This window comes from Xyrauchen texanus, chromosome 10 (assembly GCF_025860055.1).
Source record: "Xyrauchen texanus isolate HMW12.3.18 chromosome 10, RBS_HiC_50CHRs, whole genome shotgun sequence".
In the NCBI taxonomy this organism is placed as follows: domain Eukaryota; kingdom Metazoa; phylum Chordata; class Actinopteri; order Cypriniformes; family Catostomidae; genus Xyrauchen; species Xyrauchen texanus.
The window spans coordinates 16,717,380-16,739,873 of NC_068285.1; the positions used below are offsets into that span (position 1 = coordinate 16,717,380).

General features: G+C 38.9%; 1 protein-coding gene across 1 annotated transcript in view; it reads right to left on the bottom strand.

Annotated features, from left to right (window-relative positions):
- Positions 1-13,008: 13,008 nt before the first annotated feature.
- The window catches only part of LOC127650497 (CCR4-NOT transcription complex subunit 3-like), a 28,449-nt gene continuing 18,963 nt past the window's right edge, over positions 13,009-22,494 (bottom strand). The window contains exons 12-18 of the mRNA XM_052135943.1: positions 19,917-20,022; positions 19,252-19,393; positions 18,092-18,191; positions 17,680-17,878; positions 16,102-16,234; positions 15,735-15,860; positions 13,009-14,359 (exon numbers count right to left, since the gene is read on the bottom strand). Of these exons, the coding sequence (XP_051991903.1) occupies positions 14,261-14,359; positions 15,735-15,860; positions 16,102-16,234; positions 17,680-17,878; positions 18,092-18,191; positions 19,252-19,393; positions 19,917-20,022 (905 nt within the window). The 3' untranslated portion in view covers positions 13,009-14,260. The remainder of the gene's footprint in view (positions 14,360-15,734; positions 15,861-16,101; positions 16,235-17,679; positions 17,879-18,091; positions 18,192-19,251; positions 19,394-19,916; positions 20,023-22,494) is intronic.

Consider the following 22,494-nt stretch of genomic DNA (forward strand, 5'->3'; position numbering starts at 1 on the left):
CGACGGCCCAGACAGACTGTCCAGAGACAATATTCCCCCAGGGGAATGGTCCCTGCACGCTCAAACAGTCCAGACGTTATGGCGCATATTCGGCAGAGCAGAGATAGACCTCTTTAGCGTCAGAAGAGAACTCTCACTGCCCAATATTTTTCTCAAAGCGAGGACGCACTGGCCCAGGACTGGCCCAACCGCCCGCTTACGCCTTCCCTCCCGTCTCGCTATTGCCACAGGTAATGCAGAGGATCAGGGAAGCAGCGCCACTCGGTGCTCCTCATAGCCCCGGCTGGGAGAATCAAACATGGTTCCCGGAGCTTACGCAGCTGTCACTGACAGCCCCGTGGCCCATCCCAGTGAGAGCAGATCTCCTCTTGCAAGCTCACGGCACGATCTGGCATCCCCACCCAGAGCTGGGCGCTACACGTGGGTGATCAACGACTACCCGTCGCTTTGCCAGAAGGAGTAATAAACACCATCATACACGCTAGAGCCCCCTCCATGAGAAGACTCTGCATCAAAATGGTCTGTGTTTTCAAAATGGTGCACCGACAGAGACCTGGACTCACGGATATGTGGGGTATCGCCGCTGCTCGTGTTTTTACAAGAGCTGCTGGATAAGGGCAGATCCCCATCCACGCTCAAAGTGTACATGGCGGCCGTCGCGGCGTTCGCTGAACCCCTGCACGGCCAGTCACAGGGTAAAAACGAGCTGGTCATCCGCTTCCTCAGGGGAGCTAGAAGGATGAACCCTCCCCGCCCCCCATCGGTTCCTATCTGTTCATATCTTTCTATAGTTCTCGAAGCTATGAAAGCCCCTCCCTTCGAACCGCTTCAATCCGTGGATGTGAAACACCTCTCACTTAAAACCGTTTTTCTAACTGCCCTATCATCAGTTAAATGGGTGGGAGATCTTCACGCGCTGTCTGTTAGCGCTGCGTGTCTTGAGTTTGGACCAAGTGACTCCAAGATCATTTTAAAGCCTAGACACGGCTATGTCCCCAAGGTGATCGGTACTCCTTTCAGAGCACAGATCATTTCCTTGTCGCCGCTACCAGCATCTGATAGCGAACGCAACGCCAATCTCCTTTGCTCAGTCAGAGCACTGAGATTGTATACTGCGCGCTCCGCATCTTTCAGACGCTCTGAGCAGCTTTTCGTTTCGTTTGGAGGGCGCACCAAAGGTCTCGTCGCCTCGAAACAGACACTGTCCAGATGGATAGTGGACGCTATTGCTGCCGCGTCAAAAGACCTACCATGCCCGCTAGGCATTAGGGTTCACTCCACTAGAGGCATGGCCTCCTCTTGGGCATGGTCCAGCGGGATTTCCATTCACGACATATGTGTGGCAGCGGGCTGGGCTTCCCCCTCCACCTTTGTCAGATTTTACAATCTGGAAGTACCCGCTCTGCAGGCTAAACTGCTAGCGGTTTATCACGCTACAGCTCCCTGGTGAGCTGCATTAATGGGACACATTCCACACAGACCGGCACCGCCGCTCTGTCTATGTGCTTATGTACTACACACACACTGGCCCGCACACTTGCCGGCCAAATATTAATTCCCCACTCACAAGGGCTCCCCGGGTCCCCTTAATTCCCTGGGGCTCATGCAGTGGATGCTTGGCGCGACGGCGTTGACAAAGGGTTCCCGTGAGCGTAAGCTAGCTTATGCAATACGAGAGAACCTCTCGTGAAGAGAACGAATCGGTTACTAACGTAACCTCGGTTCTCTCTAGATGAGGGAATGAGTATTGCGTAACCGCCGTGCTTCAGCGCCCGCGGCGATTTTTCGCTTCATTCAATGAAAACCAGGGTTCCAGCCTACGAACTACGCTTATATGCACTCTAGTCACGCCCATTTTGGCGGGCTTTGATGCAGTGAGCGTGGCGCCTCGTCATTGGACGCAAGTTCACCCAAGCTCGTCTATAGGCTGCAGCAGTTGCCGCAGAGCAACCTATGAGCTCGCTAGCTAGCCCGCTCAAGGTCTGCAGCTGCCGCCACTGCGTTGACAATGGATACAAAATTAAGGATAATTTTTTTGGCTTCAATATCTCAGAAAAGATGAATCTTTCCCGTAGCGTAAGCTAGCTTACGCAATACTCGTTCCCTCATCTAGAGAGAACCGAGGTTACGTTAGTAACCGATTCGTTTCCTTAGACCAGAGGAAATGTATCCACAAAGTAAGATCTTTGACCCCATGTGCACTTGGAAACTATAGTCTGGCCTTTTTTATGGCAGTTTTGGAGCAGTGGCTTCTTGCTGAGCAGCCTTTCAGGTTATGTCGATTCAGAACTCATTTTACTGTGGATATAGATACTTGTCTACCTGTTTCCTCCAGCATCTTCACAAGGTCCTTTGCTGTAGTTCTGGGATTGATTTGCACTTTTCACACCAAACTGAGTTCATCTCTAGGAGATAGAATGCGTCTCCTTCCTGAGTGGTGTGATGGCTGCATGGTCCCATGGTGTTTATACTTGCATACTATTGTTTGTACAGATGAATGTGGTACCTTCAGGCATGTGGAAATTGCACCCAAGGATGAACCAGACTTGCGGAGGCCCATAATTTTGGGAGGTCTTGGCTGATTTCTTTTGATTTTCCCACGATGTCAAGCAAAGAGGCACTGAGTTGGAAGGTAGGCCTTAAAATACATCCACATGTACAACTCCAATTCAGTACACCTCTTATCAGAAGCTAATTGGCTAATTGTCTAAAGGCTTGACATAATTTTCTGGAATTTTCCAAGCTGCTTGAAGGCACAGTTAACTAAGTGTATGTTAACTTCTGAACCACTGGAATTGTGATATAGTTGATTAAAATTGAAACAATCTGTCTCTAAACAATTGTTGGAAAAAATTATCGTGCCATGCACTACTTAATGACTTGCCAAAACTATAGTTTGCTAATATTAAATCTGTGGAGTGGTTAAAAAAATGTGTTTTAATGACTTCAAAATAAGTGTATGTAAACTTCTGACTTCAACAGTATCAGCCTAAACTATAAAACACATGCCAGGTCCATCTGACACTGCAAAGGACATACTTGCACATCCAGTCCGGAAATGACTACAATCACAATTATTAAAAATAATGTTCAAGGGATAGTTCACCCCAAAAGGGCAAATTCTGTCATCATTTTCTCAAGCTCATCTTGTTCCAAACTATTTTTTTTTTTTGTGGAACACAAAAGGAGATGTTAGAATGAATGTCCTCAGTCAACATTCACTTTAATGGAATAATAAAAACAGATGCAATGAAAGTAAATGATGACTGAGACTAACAAACTGCCTGATATCTCCTTTTTTATTCCTAGGAAGAAAGAAAGTCATACGTATCTGGAACAAAATGAAGTTGAGTAAATGATGACAGACTTTTCCTTTTTCGATAAACTATCCCTTTAAGAAAGTAGTTTTATCCCTAATGATACAAACAACAGGGATTTAAGATTTAAAATCAAGGCTGTTTCTAAAATCAGACACAATCATATGCCTGAGAATCACATCATACTTCACAATCAACAAGCTGCAAATTATATGCAATATGCACAGCATATTTCGTGCATATAGTAGTGCGACCTCAGCTTTTTCAAATACTGAGTCACATGTCAAAGCCACAACAGTGAGTAACATACACTGTATTTCTGCCATCACAAAAAACCTTACACAAGACGCACATGTTAGCACCGCTGATGCAACACAGTGAATCTTAAACATCAATTTTCCCCTCCCTGGCAGCACTCGGAATAAATAAGATAATAACAGTATAAATGCCACAGGTTCAAAAAGGCGTGCATGTAGAGGATGCAGTGAAGGCTTTAAGTATTCAAAGAGATGGAGCTTTAGAGGAAAGCATGGATAGAGAGAGGACACAGGGGGTGACACAACCACAGATGTGGTGAGAGTGGGAGGTTGGCAGGCTAGAGAGGAACCCTGATGAGAAGAGAGGGGAAAAGAGGAAGGATGCAGGGATGGGGAAGGAAGGGTCTTGGGGACTTTGTGGCAGAGGCGATGATGAGATAAGGAGGGATCAAAATCTAAACACACAAGGCTACGCACCTTTAAATGGCCCCTGACTGCAACCGAGTGCATCTCATGCCCTTTTCATTTTACAGTGTGCTTTACTAACTGGATGTGCTCACCAAGACGGCTCTTCCGGAGTTGCCATCGGCAACGCCTTGTGTGGATAATGATGTGAGGCGGAGAGACAGGGTCCTGGAAGCACAAACTTGTGAAAGCCGTGCCTACATCTGAGCGCTCAAGGGATGTGTGTTACAGCATCTGCAGATATATTCCACTGACACGCATGCACACTAAATCTGTTGCACACTCAATGAGTCTTAAAGGCGTAGTTCACCCAAAAATTCGAATTGTGTCATCAATCACACTTTTACTCACACGCTCATGTTGTTAAAAAAAAAAACTGTATGACTTTCTGCCTGACAAAAGGAGATGTTAGGAAGAATGTTATGGACTGAAAGCCTCCAAAGTCATCATTAGTGCCGGGTAATGATACAGATTCTATTTGATTCAATTCCGAATTTGATACAGTTTCATTAGGGTATATTTCTGTCCATTTTGCTTACATAAAAAAGAAATTCTCACTCAGCTAATGCTGTGAATTATACAGGGGACCTTCTAAATTGGTACATTATGAAAATATTAATTTTAGAAATGGTATTTTATTAAATTATGTATATATTTGGGCCATTGATTAAACAAGTTAATTCAGTGTGATTAATTATATAAAAAATAACACATTCAAAAACGTTACCCTAATATAGCACAGTAAGCTTTGAGTCCCTCCTGTTTTCAGCAGGAGGCAGTAAGCAAAACTCCAGCTGTATAGGCAATTAACAGCTGTGCAGACAACAAGCCCCACTCAGGCTTGCTTCACACTAGCAACAGCACAAGATGAGATTGTGTTCTTGCGTTCATACACAGCTGGATGGGAGTGCAATTGCAAATGCAGGGGTCTCTTCATTTCATACTAAGTTTAACTTTACACAGCGACCAAAAAACGTGTTTATGATGCGACACAACCATAATGAGATCCACCAAAAGCAGCCATCTAACACATGTGTAGGTAGGCGCATCCTTAGAAAAGCCCTTATGATAAACCTCAAAGAGAATTCAGTTGCGAAATGTAGTGCTCTGGACTGTAGGTCAATGCTTATGCGTATAATAATATGAAAATAACTGATATTGAATTTTAAAGCCACTTTTTGTATTGTCTTATCAATGCTCACTCGTCTGCCACAATAATGTAATGCATTTTAATTGTCTGAATTATTAGATGTATAATATGTATTATATTTATAATTATTGAAATATAATTTTTGGATTATTATTTTATCATTATAGATTGAATTATTGTTATTTGGGGGCCCTTTTCTGCAAATATTTATGAATGCTATTAATTTCAATTAATCAATCAGCATAGAATGTAATTAATATGATTACAAATTTTAAGCGAATGACATCCCTAGTATTTACAATATATTTAATGTTTACAAGTATTTATATTGATATGTAGAACAAGCACTACAATAGTACTGTCTCTTTAAGAACAGCCGCAGTTCAGAACCTCTGACAGAAGTTTTATCTTAAAGGCGGGGGTACACGATGTAAGTTTTGACACTCGGGAGGTCGTGAGCCCCAGCACACGTTGTGAGTCAGTTTATCTGATAATAGGACAGATGCAGTGGGACATTACATGACTTAAAGGGTTAGTTTGCCCAAAAATAAACATTATCTTATCATTTACTCACCCATATGCCATCCCAGATGTGTATGACTTTCTTTCTTCAGCAGAACACAAATGAAGATTTTCAGAAGAATATTTCAGCTCTGTAGGTCCATACAGTGCAAGTGAGTGTTGTTCCGACATTTGTAGCTCCAGAAATCACATAAAGGAATCATTAAAGTAATCCATATGATTCCAGTGTTTAAACCCATTTTTTCAGAAGCAATATAATAGGTGTGGGTGAGAAACAGAACGATATTTAGGTCCTTTTTTTTACTCTAAATCTCCACCTTGACTTTCACTTTCAGATTAAATTTCTATATTTTTTTACCTAGCCCTAGTCACCATTCACTTTCATTGTATTTAAAATAAAAAATAAACTGAATGGTGACTGAGGCTTACTTTCTGCAATACATCTCCTTTTGTGTTCCGTGGAAAAAATGAATGTCATACAGGTTTTGGAGACAACATGAAGGTGAGGAAATGGTGACAGAATTTTAAATTATGATTGAACTATCTCTTTAAGGACACAGAGGTCTCTTCAGTGGCCCTAGTGTGATACACAACACACTTTTCTTCCTCACTTTGTCTTTTTTCATACACTTTTTCTCTATCTATTTGTCAGTGCGTGGGTTGAATGTGTTCTCTTAGAATAGCTCTACCGCAGTGAGTGAGATAGAGGAATGTTACATGGGTAGATAGATTACCTTACTTAGTTTGCTTGTTTATCCCTGCTTCCAGTACATATCTTTTATATTTGCTGTTAAAAACTCTGTCATCATTTAACCACCCTCAGGTTGTTCGAACCCCTTTTGACTTTCTGCTGTGGAACACAAAAGAAAAGAAAGATGCAAAAAGTGTATGGTGACTGAGGCTGACATTCTCCAACAACATCTCCATTTGGGTTCCACAGAAAAAGAAAGTGATACAGATCTGGAACAACATGAGGGTGAGTAAATAATGACAGAATTATTATTTTGGGTGAACTATCCCTTTAAAGCAAGGCACATTAAGTAGCTGGCAGTACACATCTCCACTCATCTGCCTTTTCCTCTCCTCCTTTATCCGTTCCCTCCTTCATCATGTTTCCCTTTTCTCTGGCTCAGGAGGATGGGCTCGGGGACAGCAGCATCAGTCCCATCCACAAACAGGTGCACATGGCAGATGTCAGGCCAATATGCAACGCATTACCATTTTAAAAGCAAGCAAACATTAAAAAGGGTGGAAGATGGGGGGATGGAGGGTATAAAGGAAATGGAGATGACACTGGGCCTTAAAAAACAAAATGAACCTGTTAACTCAGTCTGGTTAAGTGGTTTATGTTTTTTGTGTGTTAGTCAGCAACAAGTCTATAAGAAGTAAAAAAGGCGTCATTTATGCATGTAAAAGAACAAAAGATACGGATATTGACATTGATTTATGTCAAGTCGCACACAAACAAACACACTCTGTAGCCAACCATACAGCAGCATCATGGCAGATCTCAAGGAGGAAATTAAAATTCCAGTGGCGGAGGACACACGCTGTATGACAGCTATAGCCTATGACATAATGTATCCATCCTCAGTCTTATTATCATCATACAGTTTGTTTATGACAATCCAATTTCACCATTGACAACGATTTACCCCAAAAAAACAAAAAAAAAAAAAAAACAACATGCTGCAAAGTCTGTAATTGAGCGCGCGACCAATGTGTATGCGATCCTCGCGCACGTTGCAGCATCAGCATCAGACAAAATGAAAGCACGTCTTACCTGCGCGAGTTTCAACAACTGCCAGCTTCAGATCAGCGGAAAACGGCGGTCTTGAAGCTTGAATTGGGGGGGAGGAATCTCTCATCATAACCTAAACCGTTATTGTTGCCCCCAGCACGCGCTAGAAGGCGATGCAATATTCACAGAGATGGGGTCTCGCGCTTCCGTGCAACTCCCGATTCGTAGAAAAAGACGCAGTTTATTGTTGCATTGGGGATGGAAGAATATTTCATTGGAAAGCGATTTATGTAATGTTTTCCTTTATCTCCGCTTGCTCTGGTCTGCAAAATGGACAGCACTTTAAAAATATAGTTTGCATTCAGTCACAAGTCATAAAAAGGTGAAAGGATTAAATGAACGTCTTGGTGTAGTTCCAAAATATTTGCAAAAAAATAAATAAAAAATAATACACTGACCATGCGTAATTTACTGTCCAACATGAAGAGAGAGAGAGAGAGAGAGAGAGAGAGAGAGAGAGAGAGAGAGAGAGAGAGAGAGAGAGAGAGAGAGAGAAAATCACTCCGTGCTTCCAGCCAGGTAAAAATAGGATTTTTTTTAAAAAAAGATATAAAACGCAATTAATCATGCACAGTCTAATCCGTGTGTCGCTAAATAAGAGTAAAACGGTGGAATAATTAGACGCGCCAGGTAAATATCCTTTTCCCTGCTCTATAAATGTCCGTATCTGCTCTATTATTCCGCTTCCAATACAAATTCAATGGGCTCCACACATCACTTACAGCGATCTACCTCCGCTCCACTGACACGCGAGGAAAACCAATTGCTCCCACAAAGGTCCGCATCGCTCAGTTTACATCAATTGAATGGAGCGAACAGATAGAAGTATGCACGTGGTTTCGTTTGTTAAATGTTGGAAATAATCTGCCAATCGCTGGTACGCTTCATTGTCCGAGAACGTCTTTTCTGCGTGTGCTGGACCTGCGGTTTTTAGGGAAAATAAAATAACGCTCGCGTGAAGGCTGGCACGCGCGTACGATATTCAAGCGCGCGAGAATTCGTGAACCTCTTATATCATTATCTTCTTAGATTATTATCTTACTTTACACTGCACCTGCAGAGTTAGAATATAGATTTGCCCTTACGTTTGATGTGACAGACAGACAAACTCTGCCTGTACATTAAGACAAAATACATGTTAAAAATACATTCTCTGAAAATTCTCTGTGTTGTTTCTAAAACAAGATCAATCAAATTGATCTTGTTTTAAGGATTTTTAGATATTTTTACTGGAAATCAATTCAAAAATGATTATCAAGAATATGATTTTTGCACTAATATCAAAGGTCTTACTGGGGAAAAAAAGAAATTATGTGAATTTTCTTGATAAAATATGATAGTGTCTGGTAACGTGCATTAAAAGGCTAGAAATACCATTTTAGTTTTTGTAAAGCTGACAATTTACACAAGGTTTATTTCTATTTCTTCTGCTCCAAACTTATTTCAAACGTACTTCTCTGTCTGCTCGTATGAATGTAGCATCATAAGAAAGTGTTTCACCGCTGTTCAAACACACTTTGGATCTCATCATTTATATGTATAAATGTTTTCCATCTGAAAGGACTAAATATTAAATGAAACAAATGAAAATAAAATGCAAAGTAATCTCTTCAGTAATCAAAATACTTTTTGAGTGTAACTGTATTCTAATGACCAATTATATAAATTGTAACTCTAGTGGATTACAGTTACTAATATTTTGTATTTTAAATAGGTAATCCTGTTACACCCCAACCCTGTGTGTGTGTGTGTGTATACACACACACACACAGTACAGTTGGTTGCTCTGGCAACTACAGCATCCCATGACAATCAACAATGGATTTAACTCAATTCCACTGAATGATATCTCTTTCGCTTTTAGTTTGACAGGCTTTGCCTATTTTATATCTGTGTATTGCTAGACCCTCTGGACACTCGTGTCACACTTAAAATGTCTGAATGACCTTGCATTAGACAACCATATCAAACTAAATGAGAAAAAAATTAAACAAGGGGTGTTGTTAGGTTTTAAATGGTCAAACAACACATTCTGGTAATATTTAGAGGAGTAGTTCACCCAAAAAATTTAAAATTATCTCATCATTTACTCTCATCATTACCCTCAGCCATCCCAGATGTGTAAGACTTTCTTTCTGCCAAACACAAAGATGTTTAGAAGGATAGCTCAGCTCTGTAGGTTCATACATTGCAAGTGGATGGCAACCAAAACTTTGAAGATCCAGATAGCACATAAAGGCAGCATAAAAGTAATCCATATGACTCCAGTGTTTAATCCATGTCAGTTTAAGTGATCCATTTGGTTTTGAGTAAGAACAGACCAAATTATACAGTAACGCTATTTTTATTTAATTGAGTTATTTTGTACATCTTGCCATTGCAGTCTCTAGGAACGTTCATGATTTTAAGGTTGATTATAATTCCTAGTGCTTGACGCATGTGCAGAGCGCTAAATGATGATTAGGAAATGTAATCAAGCTTGAAATCCTGATCGCCAAGGAGATTGCTGATGTAACCAGTCCTGCTCGACCCACTCGGAGCGGGATTTGAACCGGTGTCTCCGGCAGGGGAGGCGGGCACACTAACAAGAGGCTAAAGGCTACAGCCTCTAGTACAGCCGCTAGTGCGCCTCATGAGGCCAGGGGAGTGAGGTTTACGCATGCCACACAGCTATACCGTACCAGCTGGCTCCTGTTGCATTCACCCCCCTAAACCTCACTCCCATCTGGGTCACGGAACCACTGTGTCCATTCCTGCTCGACCCACTCCATGCGGGATTCAAACCGGCATGGGAGGTGGGGACTTGGCAGGCTAAAGGCGTCAGTCGCTAGTGCACCTCGAGACGATGGGAGTGAGGTTTACACACAATGCGCAGCTATCATGTACCAGCTGGCTCAGCTATGTTCTTAAAGATTGATGCTCTTGAATGATTAAATAAATGTTAAATTACTGTTATTAATTAATCTGAATCAGACTCTTTAAATGTGGCCCAAGTGATTTCTTAGTTTATACTTATAAGAATTATACCCATAGAAACAAGTCCCAAAAACTTTGGGATTGAGCATGATTTGTTTTCCATCTTTTTTCTTATTTAATTCTTAAGCCAGTGGTTTTATCAGTAGCTGAGATGCCATGCATAGATATAAACTATTTGGGAGCTGGCACTGGCTTTCTCATGTTGTGGAAAGTCAAGGAGGCAACACAGGACATTGGGGAATGAGCATTTCAATCTGCAGTGACGTGTCAGAGAGAATGTTTGTATGTGGGGCATGACATGACTCCCTGTGTTTCTGGAGGCAATGGTGAGGTCAGGCTTGTCACTGTGGGATCTTCATGGTAGAGAACCTGCCAGAAGTGCTCGTGGCTTTCGCACACACAAACATACACAACCAAATGATTCAAACAGTCCTGCAGCTGCTGGCCCAAACCAAATGTGTTACAGGGCCACACGCACAAATAATCAGACATAAAAACATGGCATCATGGGATGGACGAATATGCTCACAGATGCATGAATGTCAAAACACATATTCAGGTATGTTGTGATGGTATTTTTACAGTGCGCCCAATATGAACATGTCAATCCACATAACATAGCTGGGGAAAATGTGTACTGTGCCAATACTGTGACTGTAAACAAAAAAGTGTTTTCTTACTGCAATACCTGGTTTACCCTATGAATAATATTAATATACATCTAAAAGTGTATTAATGCAATGTGCATGCTTTCAGTAATACACAGAGGATTGATGGTGAAATGGAAATTACTTCTACATTTAACAGAATTCCACCAACAAATTACCATGAATTAGTCCTGTTTTTATTTCAATACTTGTTATGCAAGTCTACCCTCAGGATTCTTGATTTGTATGAGAGTTAAAACCATTCTCTTCAAGATCCAGACCGATACCAGACCTCCTAAGAGCTAGACTCAGAAGTGGTTGTGTCTAAAAGAAACTATTTGGATGCAGAAAGTATTGCGACGTTTACACACTGTGTTTATTATGTTTATTAGGAGTCCCACAGAAACCCTATCCTTAAATCCAACCCTAACCTTGGTGACAGCAAATGCGACTCTCGTGAGACTCTGGCATATGGACAGTTAACTTCTAGACACAGCTGTACAAAGTCTAGTATGACTGCACCATAAAGGCCAAAGTATAATTCGGTTGTCCACATTGCTGATCGGAACATGCAGTCTGCGTGACACATATTTTGTAATCAGCACAGTCTGCATGGACTGTTCATGTACAGCCCAAATTTTCTCAACAAGTATGTGCGGGCCAAATTTTCTCATCAGTTCTCGTCTGTGCACATTGTCGGAGCATGCTGTTGACTACTAAAAGAATATCACAAAGCAGTTGTAGCGCGCATGCGTTGAAGGCGTTCATATTTGCTCGTGGTCAAAATAGCAGACTTTGAAAAGCTGAGTGCTTGAGCGTGTTCAAGGCGATCCTGAACGTGGAAAAAGTAAGTATACCCGAGCTTGTAGTGTGAACATTGTTAAGGATAATTAGTGTAAAATACCTCATTCTCAACAATAATGAAAACACAGTGTGTGTGTGCGTTTAATTTTTTTTAAAGTAATTATTTTATTTATATTTTACAGTCTTTACTTTCATTGCAGTGTTTTATATATTCCAGTCCAGTTTGCAAGTGAAATATTCCATGCCGTTTAAATGAAATGGTGGGTTGCGGACGACAGAAGGAGAACAAGTGTTCTGTACAACACTTTTTCCTATAGAAAAATAAAATAAATAAATAAATGATATATACACACAAACACACACACACACACAGATCAGCCACAACATTAAAACCACCTGCCTAATATTGTGTAGGCCCCCCTCGTGTCGGCAAAACAGCGCCAACCCTCAGAATAGCATAATGAGATGATATTCTTCTTACCACAAATGTACAGAGTGGTTATCTGAGTTACTGTAGATTTTGTCAGTTTGAACAATTCTGGTCATTCTCTGTTGACCTCTCTCATCAACAAGGCATTTCCATCTGCAGAACTGCAGCTCACTGGATGTTTTTTGGTTTTAGTACCATTCTGAGTAAATTCTAGAGGTTATTGAGTTCCAGGAGATCAGCAGTTACAGAAATACTCAAACCAGCTGTCTGGCACCAATAATCATCCATGCAATTATCTAATCAGCCAATCATGTGGCAGCAGTGCAGTGCATTTGGACCATGGCATGATTGTTGGTGCAGATGGGCAGGTTCGAGTATTTCTGTAACTGCTGATCTTCTGGGATTTTCACATATAAGTCTCTAAATGTACTCTGATTGGAACCAAAAAACATCCAGTGAGTGGCAGTTCTGCAGACGGAAATGCCATGTTGATGAGAGAAGTCATCGAGAATGGCCAGACTTGTTCAAACTGACAAAGTCTACAGAAACTCAGATAACTGCTCTGTACAATTGTGGTAAGAAGAATATCATCACAGAATGCCATTATGCTATATATATATATATTTCACTTTTCTCCTTTCTTCCATATGCTCGTTGCGAAAGATAAACAATGCGATAAAAACATGGTTTTGTTCATGGGCATTTTGTAGGTTTGGTTTTTAACACCACTTCCTTGATGAGTTATAAAGAAACTTATAATAAATGACCACATCCCTCTCTACAGAATTTTCCCTCATGTCTTTGGTTGCAAACTTACCCAGCATAAACAAACAGGGTGTGGCAATACATTAAGCTTAAAATGTCAGAAACTGTCATTGTGAAAAGAAAAAGTGAAGAGTTAGTGAAGACTTGTGAAGGTCTGGAAAGCTTGTCGATATTGTTTCACTTTCAAAAGTTCCCAAATAATTTAGCTTCGATGTACATTTACCATATTCATTAACATGTTCGTTAATTCCCTTTCTGAGTCTCTATAATAGCTCTGCATACTTAACAAACAGATCACAGAGGCACATTGTTTTTACATCTTGGTGAGAGCGACAATCTTGACCGGTTTGGAGTAACTTGGTCTCTGTTTGTTAATGCCAATAAACACACCTTTAAAATAGTGTGCTTTTAATAACAGCTGGTGCTGTAGACTCGCTCATTACTCTCTGTTATTTAGTGCATGGCTATAAATATTACTATTAAGAGTATGGGGGCATGTACATGAAAGCTTATATGTATTAATTATGAATAAAGACCTGTGCATTGATCAGTGCCTGCAAGACAAGTGTGTAATGAAGCAAAGAAACGTTCTTAGGCAACCAGAATATAGTTTTGATGAAACCTTTAATTGCTGATGTTTACTTTAAAGGTATCATAGGAATAAAACAACTGTAGCTCAGAAAAATGTAATTTAGTTTTACATGTTCAATGTCATAGTGAATCTTTAGAATTTAGTTTTAAACAATTAGACATGGCTAGATAATTAGTCCACATCTATTTTTGTTTTTGTTGTAATTTTGCTTATACGGGTGCACGACCACATTCAACATCTTCTTTGGTGCAATAACGCTCCATCAATTTCATGATCTAAGATGGAAGAAGTTGAGATATTTAACGCTGTTCAGCGTGATTTAATGAGAAGGCGGGGTCACAAGGGGAGGGAGTGGCTTGTGGGTGAGGTGGATTGAAAAGATTTGGATGGCTACAGATGCATTATGCACCAGCGAGACATAAAACAGTCCCACATATGCATCTGGATCTCCACCTCAGTGAATAAAAGAGAGTACATGTGTGTTGATTCAGTCCGGTATGTCGACAGTAGTCCTCCGTTCTTGTTGTCCATCCATTACTGAAGGTCTCGGTCCTCAAGGTACCTGTACTCGAAGGTAAATCCTTCCTTTTTCCTCTGGCCCCATTTCTCATAGTCAAAGTAAATATATGTCCCCTGTAGAAAGACAGAACAAGTCACTCTTTTAGAAATATGCATTTAAAAAAATAAAAGTATTTTCTTGTAAATTTCAATAGTATTTACCACAACATGGTTTATAATCCAGAACCCAGAATTTAGACCTGACAAAGTAGTTTTAAAAACCTAAAGACCTAAAACAAACTGTGATTGGTTTCAGTGGTCCATACTTTAATGTTGATAGTAAAAAAACAAAGTCTGGCTTTGTGAGACTAACTACAAAATTGTATATTCAATATGGACATTTCCTGGACTTTTTAGTTGTTATTAAGTTCCAAAAGATTTTCCAGGCCTGGAAAAGTTAAAATCTCTTGATATTTCCAGGTTTCCCATGACTGTAGGTATCTGGGCAGGGTATTGATACTCTTGATTTGATTATAAATAGATTCACATGGATATATTTAAATGATAATGTCCCTTTGCTTACATATAAAATAAATTATCTTCCAGCTAATGTTGTTACTTATACAAGGGCCCTTCTAACTAGGTACATAATGAAATTGTATTTAATTATTTTATTTTATGAATTTTTCATCATTTTTGTCACAATTTAGCTTTTTAAAAATGAACAAATCCATGTATTAAATTAATACATATAATTTTGTATAGCATATAGAATATTTTTGTTACAGGCTTATTCTTTAATGCATAAATTATACTATTTACAAGTATTTACATTGATTTGTTGAACATGTGCTAAAAACCGGTACTGTCTCTTTAAGAAAACAGGCATTTCTGTAAAGAGCATCTGTAAATGAGTGCATATTAATGAGAGAGTTCTCGAATCACTTTACCTCATCTGTGCGATGCATGATTCGAATTTATAAATGTTTATTTTTGTTCTCAATTAACAACTGACTGTAAAGAACAGAAAAGGTATTAAAAGAGACAGTATTCAATAACAAATGTGTTGCATGGATCCTGTCTTTGGAAACATTACATGGAACAACTTTTACTCTTAACACACAGTGTAAGGATCTCGCTGCTGAATACTCCACCACTAGACTACACAATCACTGTTGAGTGAAATCTAAACATTTACCAGCCAGTTGCCAAATCTAAACATTTTAGTCGCATAGAGCAAAATTTGGTTGCAAATGTGAGTGATTTGCTCTCGTTGTCATAGAGGGTTGCGCATAGAGTAAAAGGCCAATCTTGGGATTTACAAATCGATATCGAGAGATTGTTCAAATGAAGATAACTACGCAATTCTCTCATCTCTCAACTATGCAATTCCTATACGGTCGGACGCATCAATATTTTTAATTTGTGAGACTTAAATCAGTCTGCCAATTGACTGTTGGTTGTTCATAAGAGATGTGGTAAAAGATATTTAAGTTATAGTGTTACTCACTTGCTCAAACTCATCAGTGATGGTCTTAGGCTCCTTGTGCCTCTGAAACCACATCATGTACTTTGTGTGAAACCTCCACGACTGCTTTTTCAAGGCCTTGGCTGCTAGATACTGTGCTTTTGTACCCTAGGGAGAGGAAGAGAATAATCAGTCATTAACCAGCAATACACCAGTAAAAGCGACTGTAATCTTACCATAATCCTGAAAACCCCCTCAGAGATCAATAAACTACCTCGATCTATCGATTAAATGCAAATTATGTGTGCTTACTGAAGGACAAACAACTTGTTTGCGATTACTGAGGCTTCAGGAAGGACGCTAACGGTACAAGAAACTCTAAATATCCTTAAAAGACAGAAGCACACACCTCTAAGTAGTAAAAGATGAAGAAGAGGGTCTCTGTGGACAGTCTCTGGTAGAACTCCACACTCTCAGAGTGAGGAGGTGGCATCTGATGGTGAAAAGGCAGTGTTGGGCAGGGGTTCCTCATCAGGTACTGCCTGTGTGGAATACAAAGAATTAAATTCTAACTTTAGAATGATTAAAGAGTACAAGAAAAGAGACGTTTGAAAGTAGGACGACATTTCAGATCAACAGAAATGTGATATTTATGAGTGTGGATGATTCCAAAATCAGATCAGGAGGATCAAAAGTACTTTAGTGAATTAGTTCACCCTAAAATGAAAATTCTCTGATCATTTTGTCACCCTCATGCCATCCTAGATGTGTATGACTTCCTTTCTTTTGCTGAACACAGATTGTTTGAAGAGTACCTCAGTTCTATTGGTCCTTTCAATGCAAGTAAATGAGTACTATCATTTTGAAGCTCCAAAAAGCAACTAAAGGCAGCATAAACGTAATCCATAAGACTCCAATGGTTAAATCTATATCTTCAGAAAAGCTCGCTGATAGGTGATAAGAAGAATTTGAAAGTAGATATTTATAGTAAACATGGACTTAAATACTGATCTGTTTCTCACCCACACTGATCATATTGCTTCTGAAGACATGAATTTAACCACTAGAGTCATATGGATTACTTTTATGCTGCCTTTATGTGCTTTTGGAGCTTCTAAATTTAGGTACCCTATTACTTGCATTGTATGGACCCACAGAGTCGAGAAATTCTTCTAAAACCTAATTAAATTAATTAAATTAAAATCTTAATTTGTGTTCTGCAGAAGACAGTCATACACATCTGGGATGGCATGAGGGTGAGCAAATGATGAGAGAATGTTCATTTTTTGGTGAATTATTCATTTAAGATTAAATAATAAATAAAATATTGAATTAAAAAAATAATAATGTCATTTACAATTCATTTTGTTACATTACAAGAACTTTTTGTTGTTAAAAAATAAATAAAAAATATTGTTTAGAACTGTGTACAAAACTAGCACTGGGTTATTTTATTTTTTCATCCATTGGTCCAAACCCCTCTTTTGTTTTGAAAATTTGTGAAAAATCTTCCATTATTATGGAAATGCTCTATACTTTGGTGAAATCAGGGTTCATTAAAAGTAATTCAGTTCATTAGGAGTCATTTGGAAAGTAACCTTTTAATTAAAAGTCAAACCTATTAAAAGTAACTTTTGGAAATACACATTTTTAATATGAATTCTTTTTATTATTATATATTAAATTACTGATTTATTTAATTCTTTTTGGATTTTCTTTATTTTTAATACTTTTTGGTGCTCCTAATTCTAAAAGGGGTACGTACATCTGGATGTTTCTGTACAGAAAGACAATTATGCAAAAAAAACAATCAGTGCCCAAAATCATCATAAAGCTACATTATATATTGTCATACAATATATAAATAAAACTGATCCAAAACATGCGCAAATCTGACATGTTTCTATGATATTCATAGACTTGAAGGCATGCCTGTACTCACCTGTCAGAATAATTAAGAGCTAAGGAATTGTATATGTATGTGTACCTGATTCTCTCAGAGTTGGACGGGTGAGGCATGTGTGTCCAGGCGGACTCCTGCATGGCTTGATGGTAGAGCTGCTCTTTGGAGAGTGAGACGGGCCCCAACGGACACACACCTAATGATGGGGGGATGTTCACCTCTGACAGAGCAGGGTGAGGAGCTGCAGGAGTGCCTGAAGTAGCCGTGGAGCTGGGGAATATATCTGGAGGGAGAGAGGATGAAAGAAACAAATGCAATGTAACAAAGTATAACATAATGAGGTGAATCACAACATATATATTTTTAATGGAAAAATTACTCAAAAACTACTTGATTTGTTTTAAATATAAACAGGACATATCATACTACAAGGGGTATCTTGCCCACTCCTAATCTCTGATATAACGGGAAAGAAAAAGAGTGTGTTGATAGTTACCAGTAGTGATGTGTAGTGCACACAACTCTCCTCCTTCTAAACCTGACTCCTGGGCGACCCGTTCTGCCATTGATTTGAGAGAACTGAGGGGCTCCTGAGGCTGGAGAGAGTGAGAACATCCGAATTGTCATTTTTGGGTGATCTGTAACTTGAACTTGACACTGCCTCTTAAAAATGTGGCATTCATGGCGCAAGACACAAAAAAGCAAGAAGCATCTTAACAGTCAAAAATGTCCATTTAGCGAATGTTTATAAAATGTATTAAACAGTGCAGACGGATGCAAGAACATCCTCTGTGAACAGTCCCCAATTCATAGAATAAACATTGTGGTGACAAAATTCAAATTATGAAACTAATAAGACACTGGCCTATTCTGTACAGATAACAGCTTTCCCAGAATGCACTTTGGGAATGTTTAAAGGGATATTTCAACCAAAAATGAAAATTCTCTCATTTACTCACCCTCATGCCATCCCAGATGTATATGACTTTCTTTCTTCAGCAGAACATAAACAAAGACTTTTATAAAAATATCTCAGCTCTGTAGGTGCAAGTGAATGGTGATCAGACCTTTGTGGCACCAAAAATCACATAAAGGATGCATAAAAGTAATCCATATGACTCCAGTGTTTAAATCCATATCTTCAGAAGCGATATAGTAGGTGTGGGTGAGAAAGAGAACAATATTTAAATCCTTTTTTACTCTAAATCTCCACTTTCACTTTCAGCCATGAAAGTGAATCTAAACAGGCACCACATGTCACTTTCAGATGTAAAAGTGGAGATTTAGAGTAAAAAATTACTTACATTTTGATCCATTTCTCACCCACACCTATTATTATTATTGCTTCTGAAGATATGGATTTAAACACTGGAATCATACAGATGTTTTTTATCTTTCCTTTATGTGATTTTTGGAGCTACAAAAGGTCTTTTCATCATTCGCTTGCATTGTATGAACCAACAGAGCTGAAATATTCTTCTAAAAATCTTCATTTGTGTTCTGCTGAAGAAAAAACACATCTGGGATGGCATGAGGGTGAGTAAATGATGAGAGAATTTTCATTTTTGGGTGTACTGTCCCTTTAAAAGAAATTCAGCTTTAAAAAGGTATGTCTTGAGATGATGTGGCGAGTGTGCATCTGAAGGTGCGACTGACCTTAATGGTGTCGGCAGCTTGTGTGTAGGAGTGTGGGCCATTCAGCAGGCTGCCAGCACCCGGTTTACTCTCACTGTACGATGGCGATGGCGAGCTGGGCATCAGTGTCATCGACCCAAGAATGCTGGACCCACTGTCCTTACTGTTTTAACAAGAGAAAGATTAGCATATACAAAAATGTTTAATGATGCTTCAAACACATTTGCTGTTTAGCAGTTTTAAAGGAAAAGCAGTGATTTCTAGCCTCTTTTGTTGCAGTCTTTACCACTTTATTTGCAACTAGATTTTTTGATTTTCTGAAGAAAATGTGAGTGTTGCCAGCTTGTGCAAAACTTGCCGTCAGAATGCTAAAGTGTTCTGAATGGTTGTTAGTGTGTTGTTATATGGTTGAAGGGATGTTCTGGAAGTTGCTTATATTCTGATCCCTAAATATAGCTTGGGTCCCTCCAAGTCACAGTGATGTTTGCATTAGTGAGCCACTAATAAACCCTTCTTTGTTACAGGTTTTTTTTAAAAAAGGGACAAAATCAACTTTTTTTGGGTATATCATGGTCAAAAAACTCCCAATATAACATCACTATTATACTTTTCAAATGTAATAAGGCAGTTGCAGTTCTGTGGCTGTCTATATGAGTTTGAGTACAAGAAAGTGAACCAATACCCACGGCTGATTTGTTGTGGAATTTAAAGATAAGGATTGGCTGTTCTGTGATTGGCTGGCACTGTTGAGGGCGGAGTCTGACGTGCTGTCTGCTACCACAGCACTATAACCTGGAAGGGGGGTAAACAAATGTAAACAAATATTAATATAATAATTTCAGTCTCTCCTTATTATATTATATTGTGTAATAGCTGTTGTAAAACTGATTCCAACTTCCGACTATTCTATATTATTGTGCCAAGTTGCTACGTTGCAAACTAGTATTACAGCTTAAAATCAGTTTTATAAAAGCCACAGGCAATTAGAATTACATACTTTACAAAGTTTGCTTAAAGTGTATTTATTAAACTAAACCAGGGTTGATAGTTTCCACGATATTTGGGTCATGGGACAATGCCCACGTTCCCAGATGAAGTATGTTCGGAATGTATTCACACTACTCACCTGCATACCAAAAGAATGCACTTTCCTACTGGCCGAGAAAAGCATCCTTCATCAAATACAATGATGTATGTAATGGTCTATTTTAATTGAGAAATTAAAGATCTACGGATTTTCTCCTTCTGCTATTTTACTAATGAAAAGTTATCTTTCACAAAGAACGCAGCAGGTTTTTTTTTATAATGGTTCTTTATCTAATTATAAAGGTTTAGTTTGTGGTTTACCACAAGGAAGTTGTTTGGGTCCTCTTTTGTTTTCAGTTTTTATTAATGATTTGCCCTTAGCTGTCAAAAAAGCATAAATGACAATGTTTGCAGATGACTCAACTGTTTACTATGCTTCAAACTCATGTGACAAACTTAATCATGTTCTGTCTGGAGAGTTGGATTCGGTGTATAAGTGGGTTAGTGGAAACAAATTAGTCTTAAATATATCCAAATCTAAAAGTATGATCATTGGATCAAAACAAAAATTGATGCTTGGATCGGAATTAAAGTTACATATAGCCGGGCAAAGAATACAACGACTAGAAAAGGCTAAACTGTTGGGTCTGGTTATTGATAGTAGTCTTTCTTGGACAGAACACATAAATACTATTGTTAACAGAATAGGATGTGGCATTGCATTAACTAAAAAATGTTGTCATTATGTGACTCAGGAAACTTTAAAAATCGTAACAGTCATTAATATTATGTCACTTGTCATACTGCACTGAGGTGTGGTCTTCTGCAACTAAAAAGGACAAAATAAAGCAGCAAGACTGGTTCTAGCCTGTTCAATTAAAACAAGTAGAGATCAGATGTATTCTACTCTTTCATGGCTCACTTTAAACCAAAGAATAACAGTTACTTTACTTTGCAGTATGATATATAACACATTGACAATGAAAATGCCTATTTCTCTGTTTAATCAAAACATTAAACAGAGAATGTGATTGTAGCTCAGCTTCGTCCATCATGCATACACGTTAGTTGGACAACAACTGGCCTTGCTGTCATGAGCATGCTCCAAAAGACAGAGTTGAAGCACTACATGTACACTGGTGGCCAAATGTTTGGAATAATGTACAGATTTTGCTCATATGGAAAGTAATTGGTACTTTTATTCACCAAAGTGGCATTTAACTGGTCACTTTGTATAGTCAGGACATTAATAATGTGAAAAATTACTGTTAAATTTGAAAAGAATGTTCAGAACTTCTTAAACTACTTCAAAGAGTCCTCATCAAAAAATCATCCACATGCAGCAACGGCAGCTTTGCCGATTCTTGACATTCTAGCTGTCAGCTTGTCCGGATACTCGGGTGACATTTCACCCCACACTTCCTGTAGCACTTGCCATAGATGTGTCTGTCTTGTCGGGCACTTCTCATGTACCTTACAGTCTAGCTGATCCCACAAGAGCTCAATGGGGTTAAAGATCCATAACACTCTTTTCCAATTATCTGTTGTCCAATGTCTGTGTTTCTTTGCCCACTTTAACCTATTCTTTTTGTTTTTCTTTGCAATTCATCCCTTAAGGCTGCACCTCTGAGTCTTCTCTTTATTGTTGTACATGAAACTGGTGTTGAGCGTGTATAATTCAATGAAGCTGTCAGCGGAGGACATGTGAGGCGTCTATTTCTCAAACTAGAGACTCTGATGTACTTATCCTCTTGTTTAGTTGCACATCTGGGCCTTCCACATCTCTTTCTGTCCTTGTTAGAGCCATTTGTGCTTTGTCTTTGAAAACCGCAAATGTAGTCTAAACCTTTGTTTAAAATCTTCATTTTGTTTAGCAATTTCAAGCACTGTATAGCCTTCATTCCTCAAAAAAATTATTGACTGATGAGTTTCTAGAGAAAGTTGTTTCTTTTTTGCAATTTCTGACCTAATATTGACCTTAAGACATGGCAGTCTATTGCATAATGTGTCAACTCAAAAACAAACACAAAGACGATGTTAAGCTTCATTTAATGAACCAAATAGCTTTCAGCAGTGTTTGATATAGTGGCAAGTGATTTTCTAGTACCAAGTGAACAATTTAGCAAGATTACACAAGGATAAGGTGTTGGAGTGATGCTGCTGGAAATGGAGGCTGTCTAGATAAAAAAATAATCATTTTTCAAATAGTGATGGTGCTGTTTTTTTTACATCAGTAAT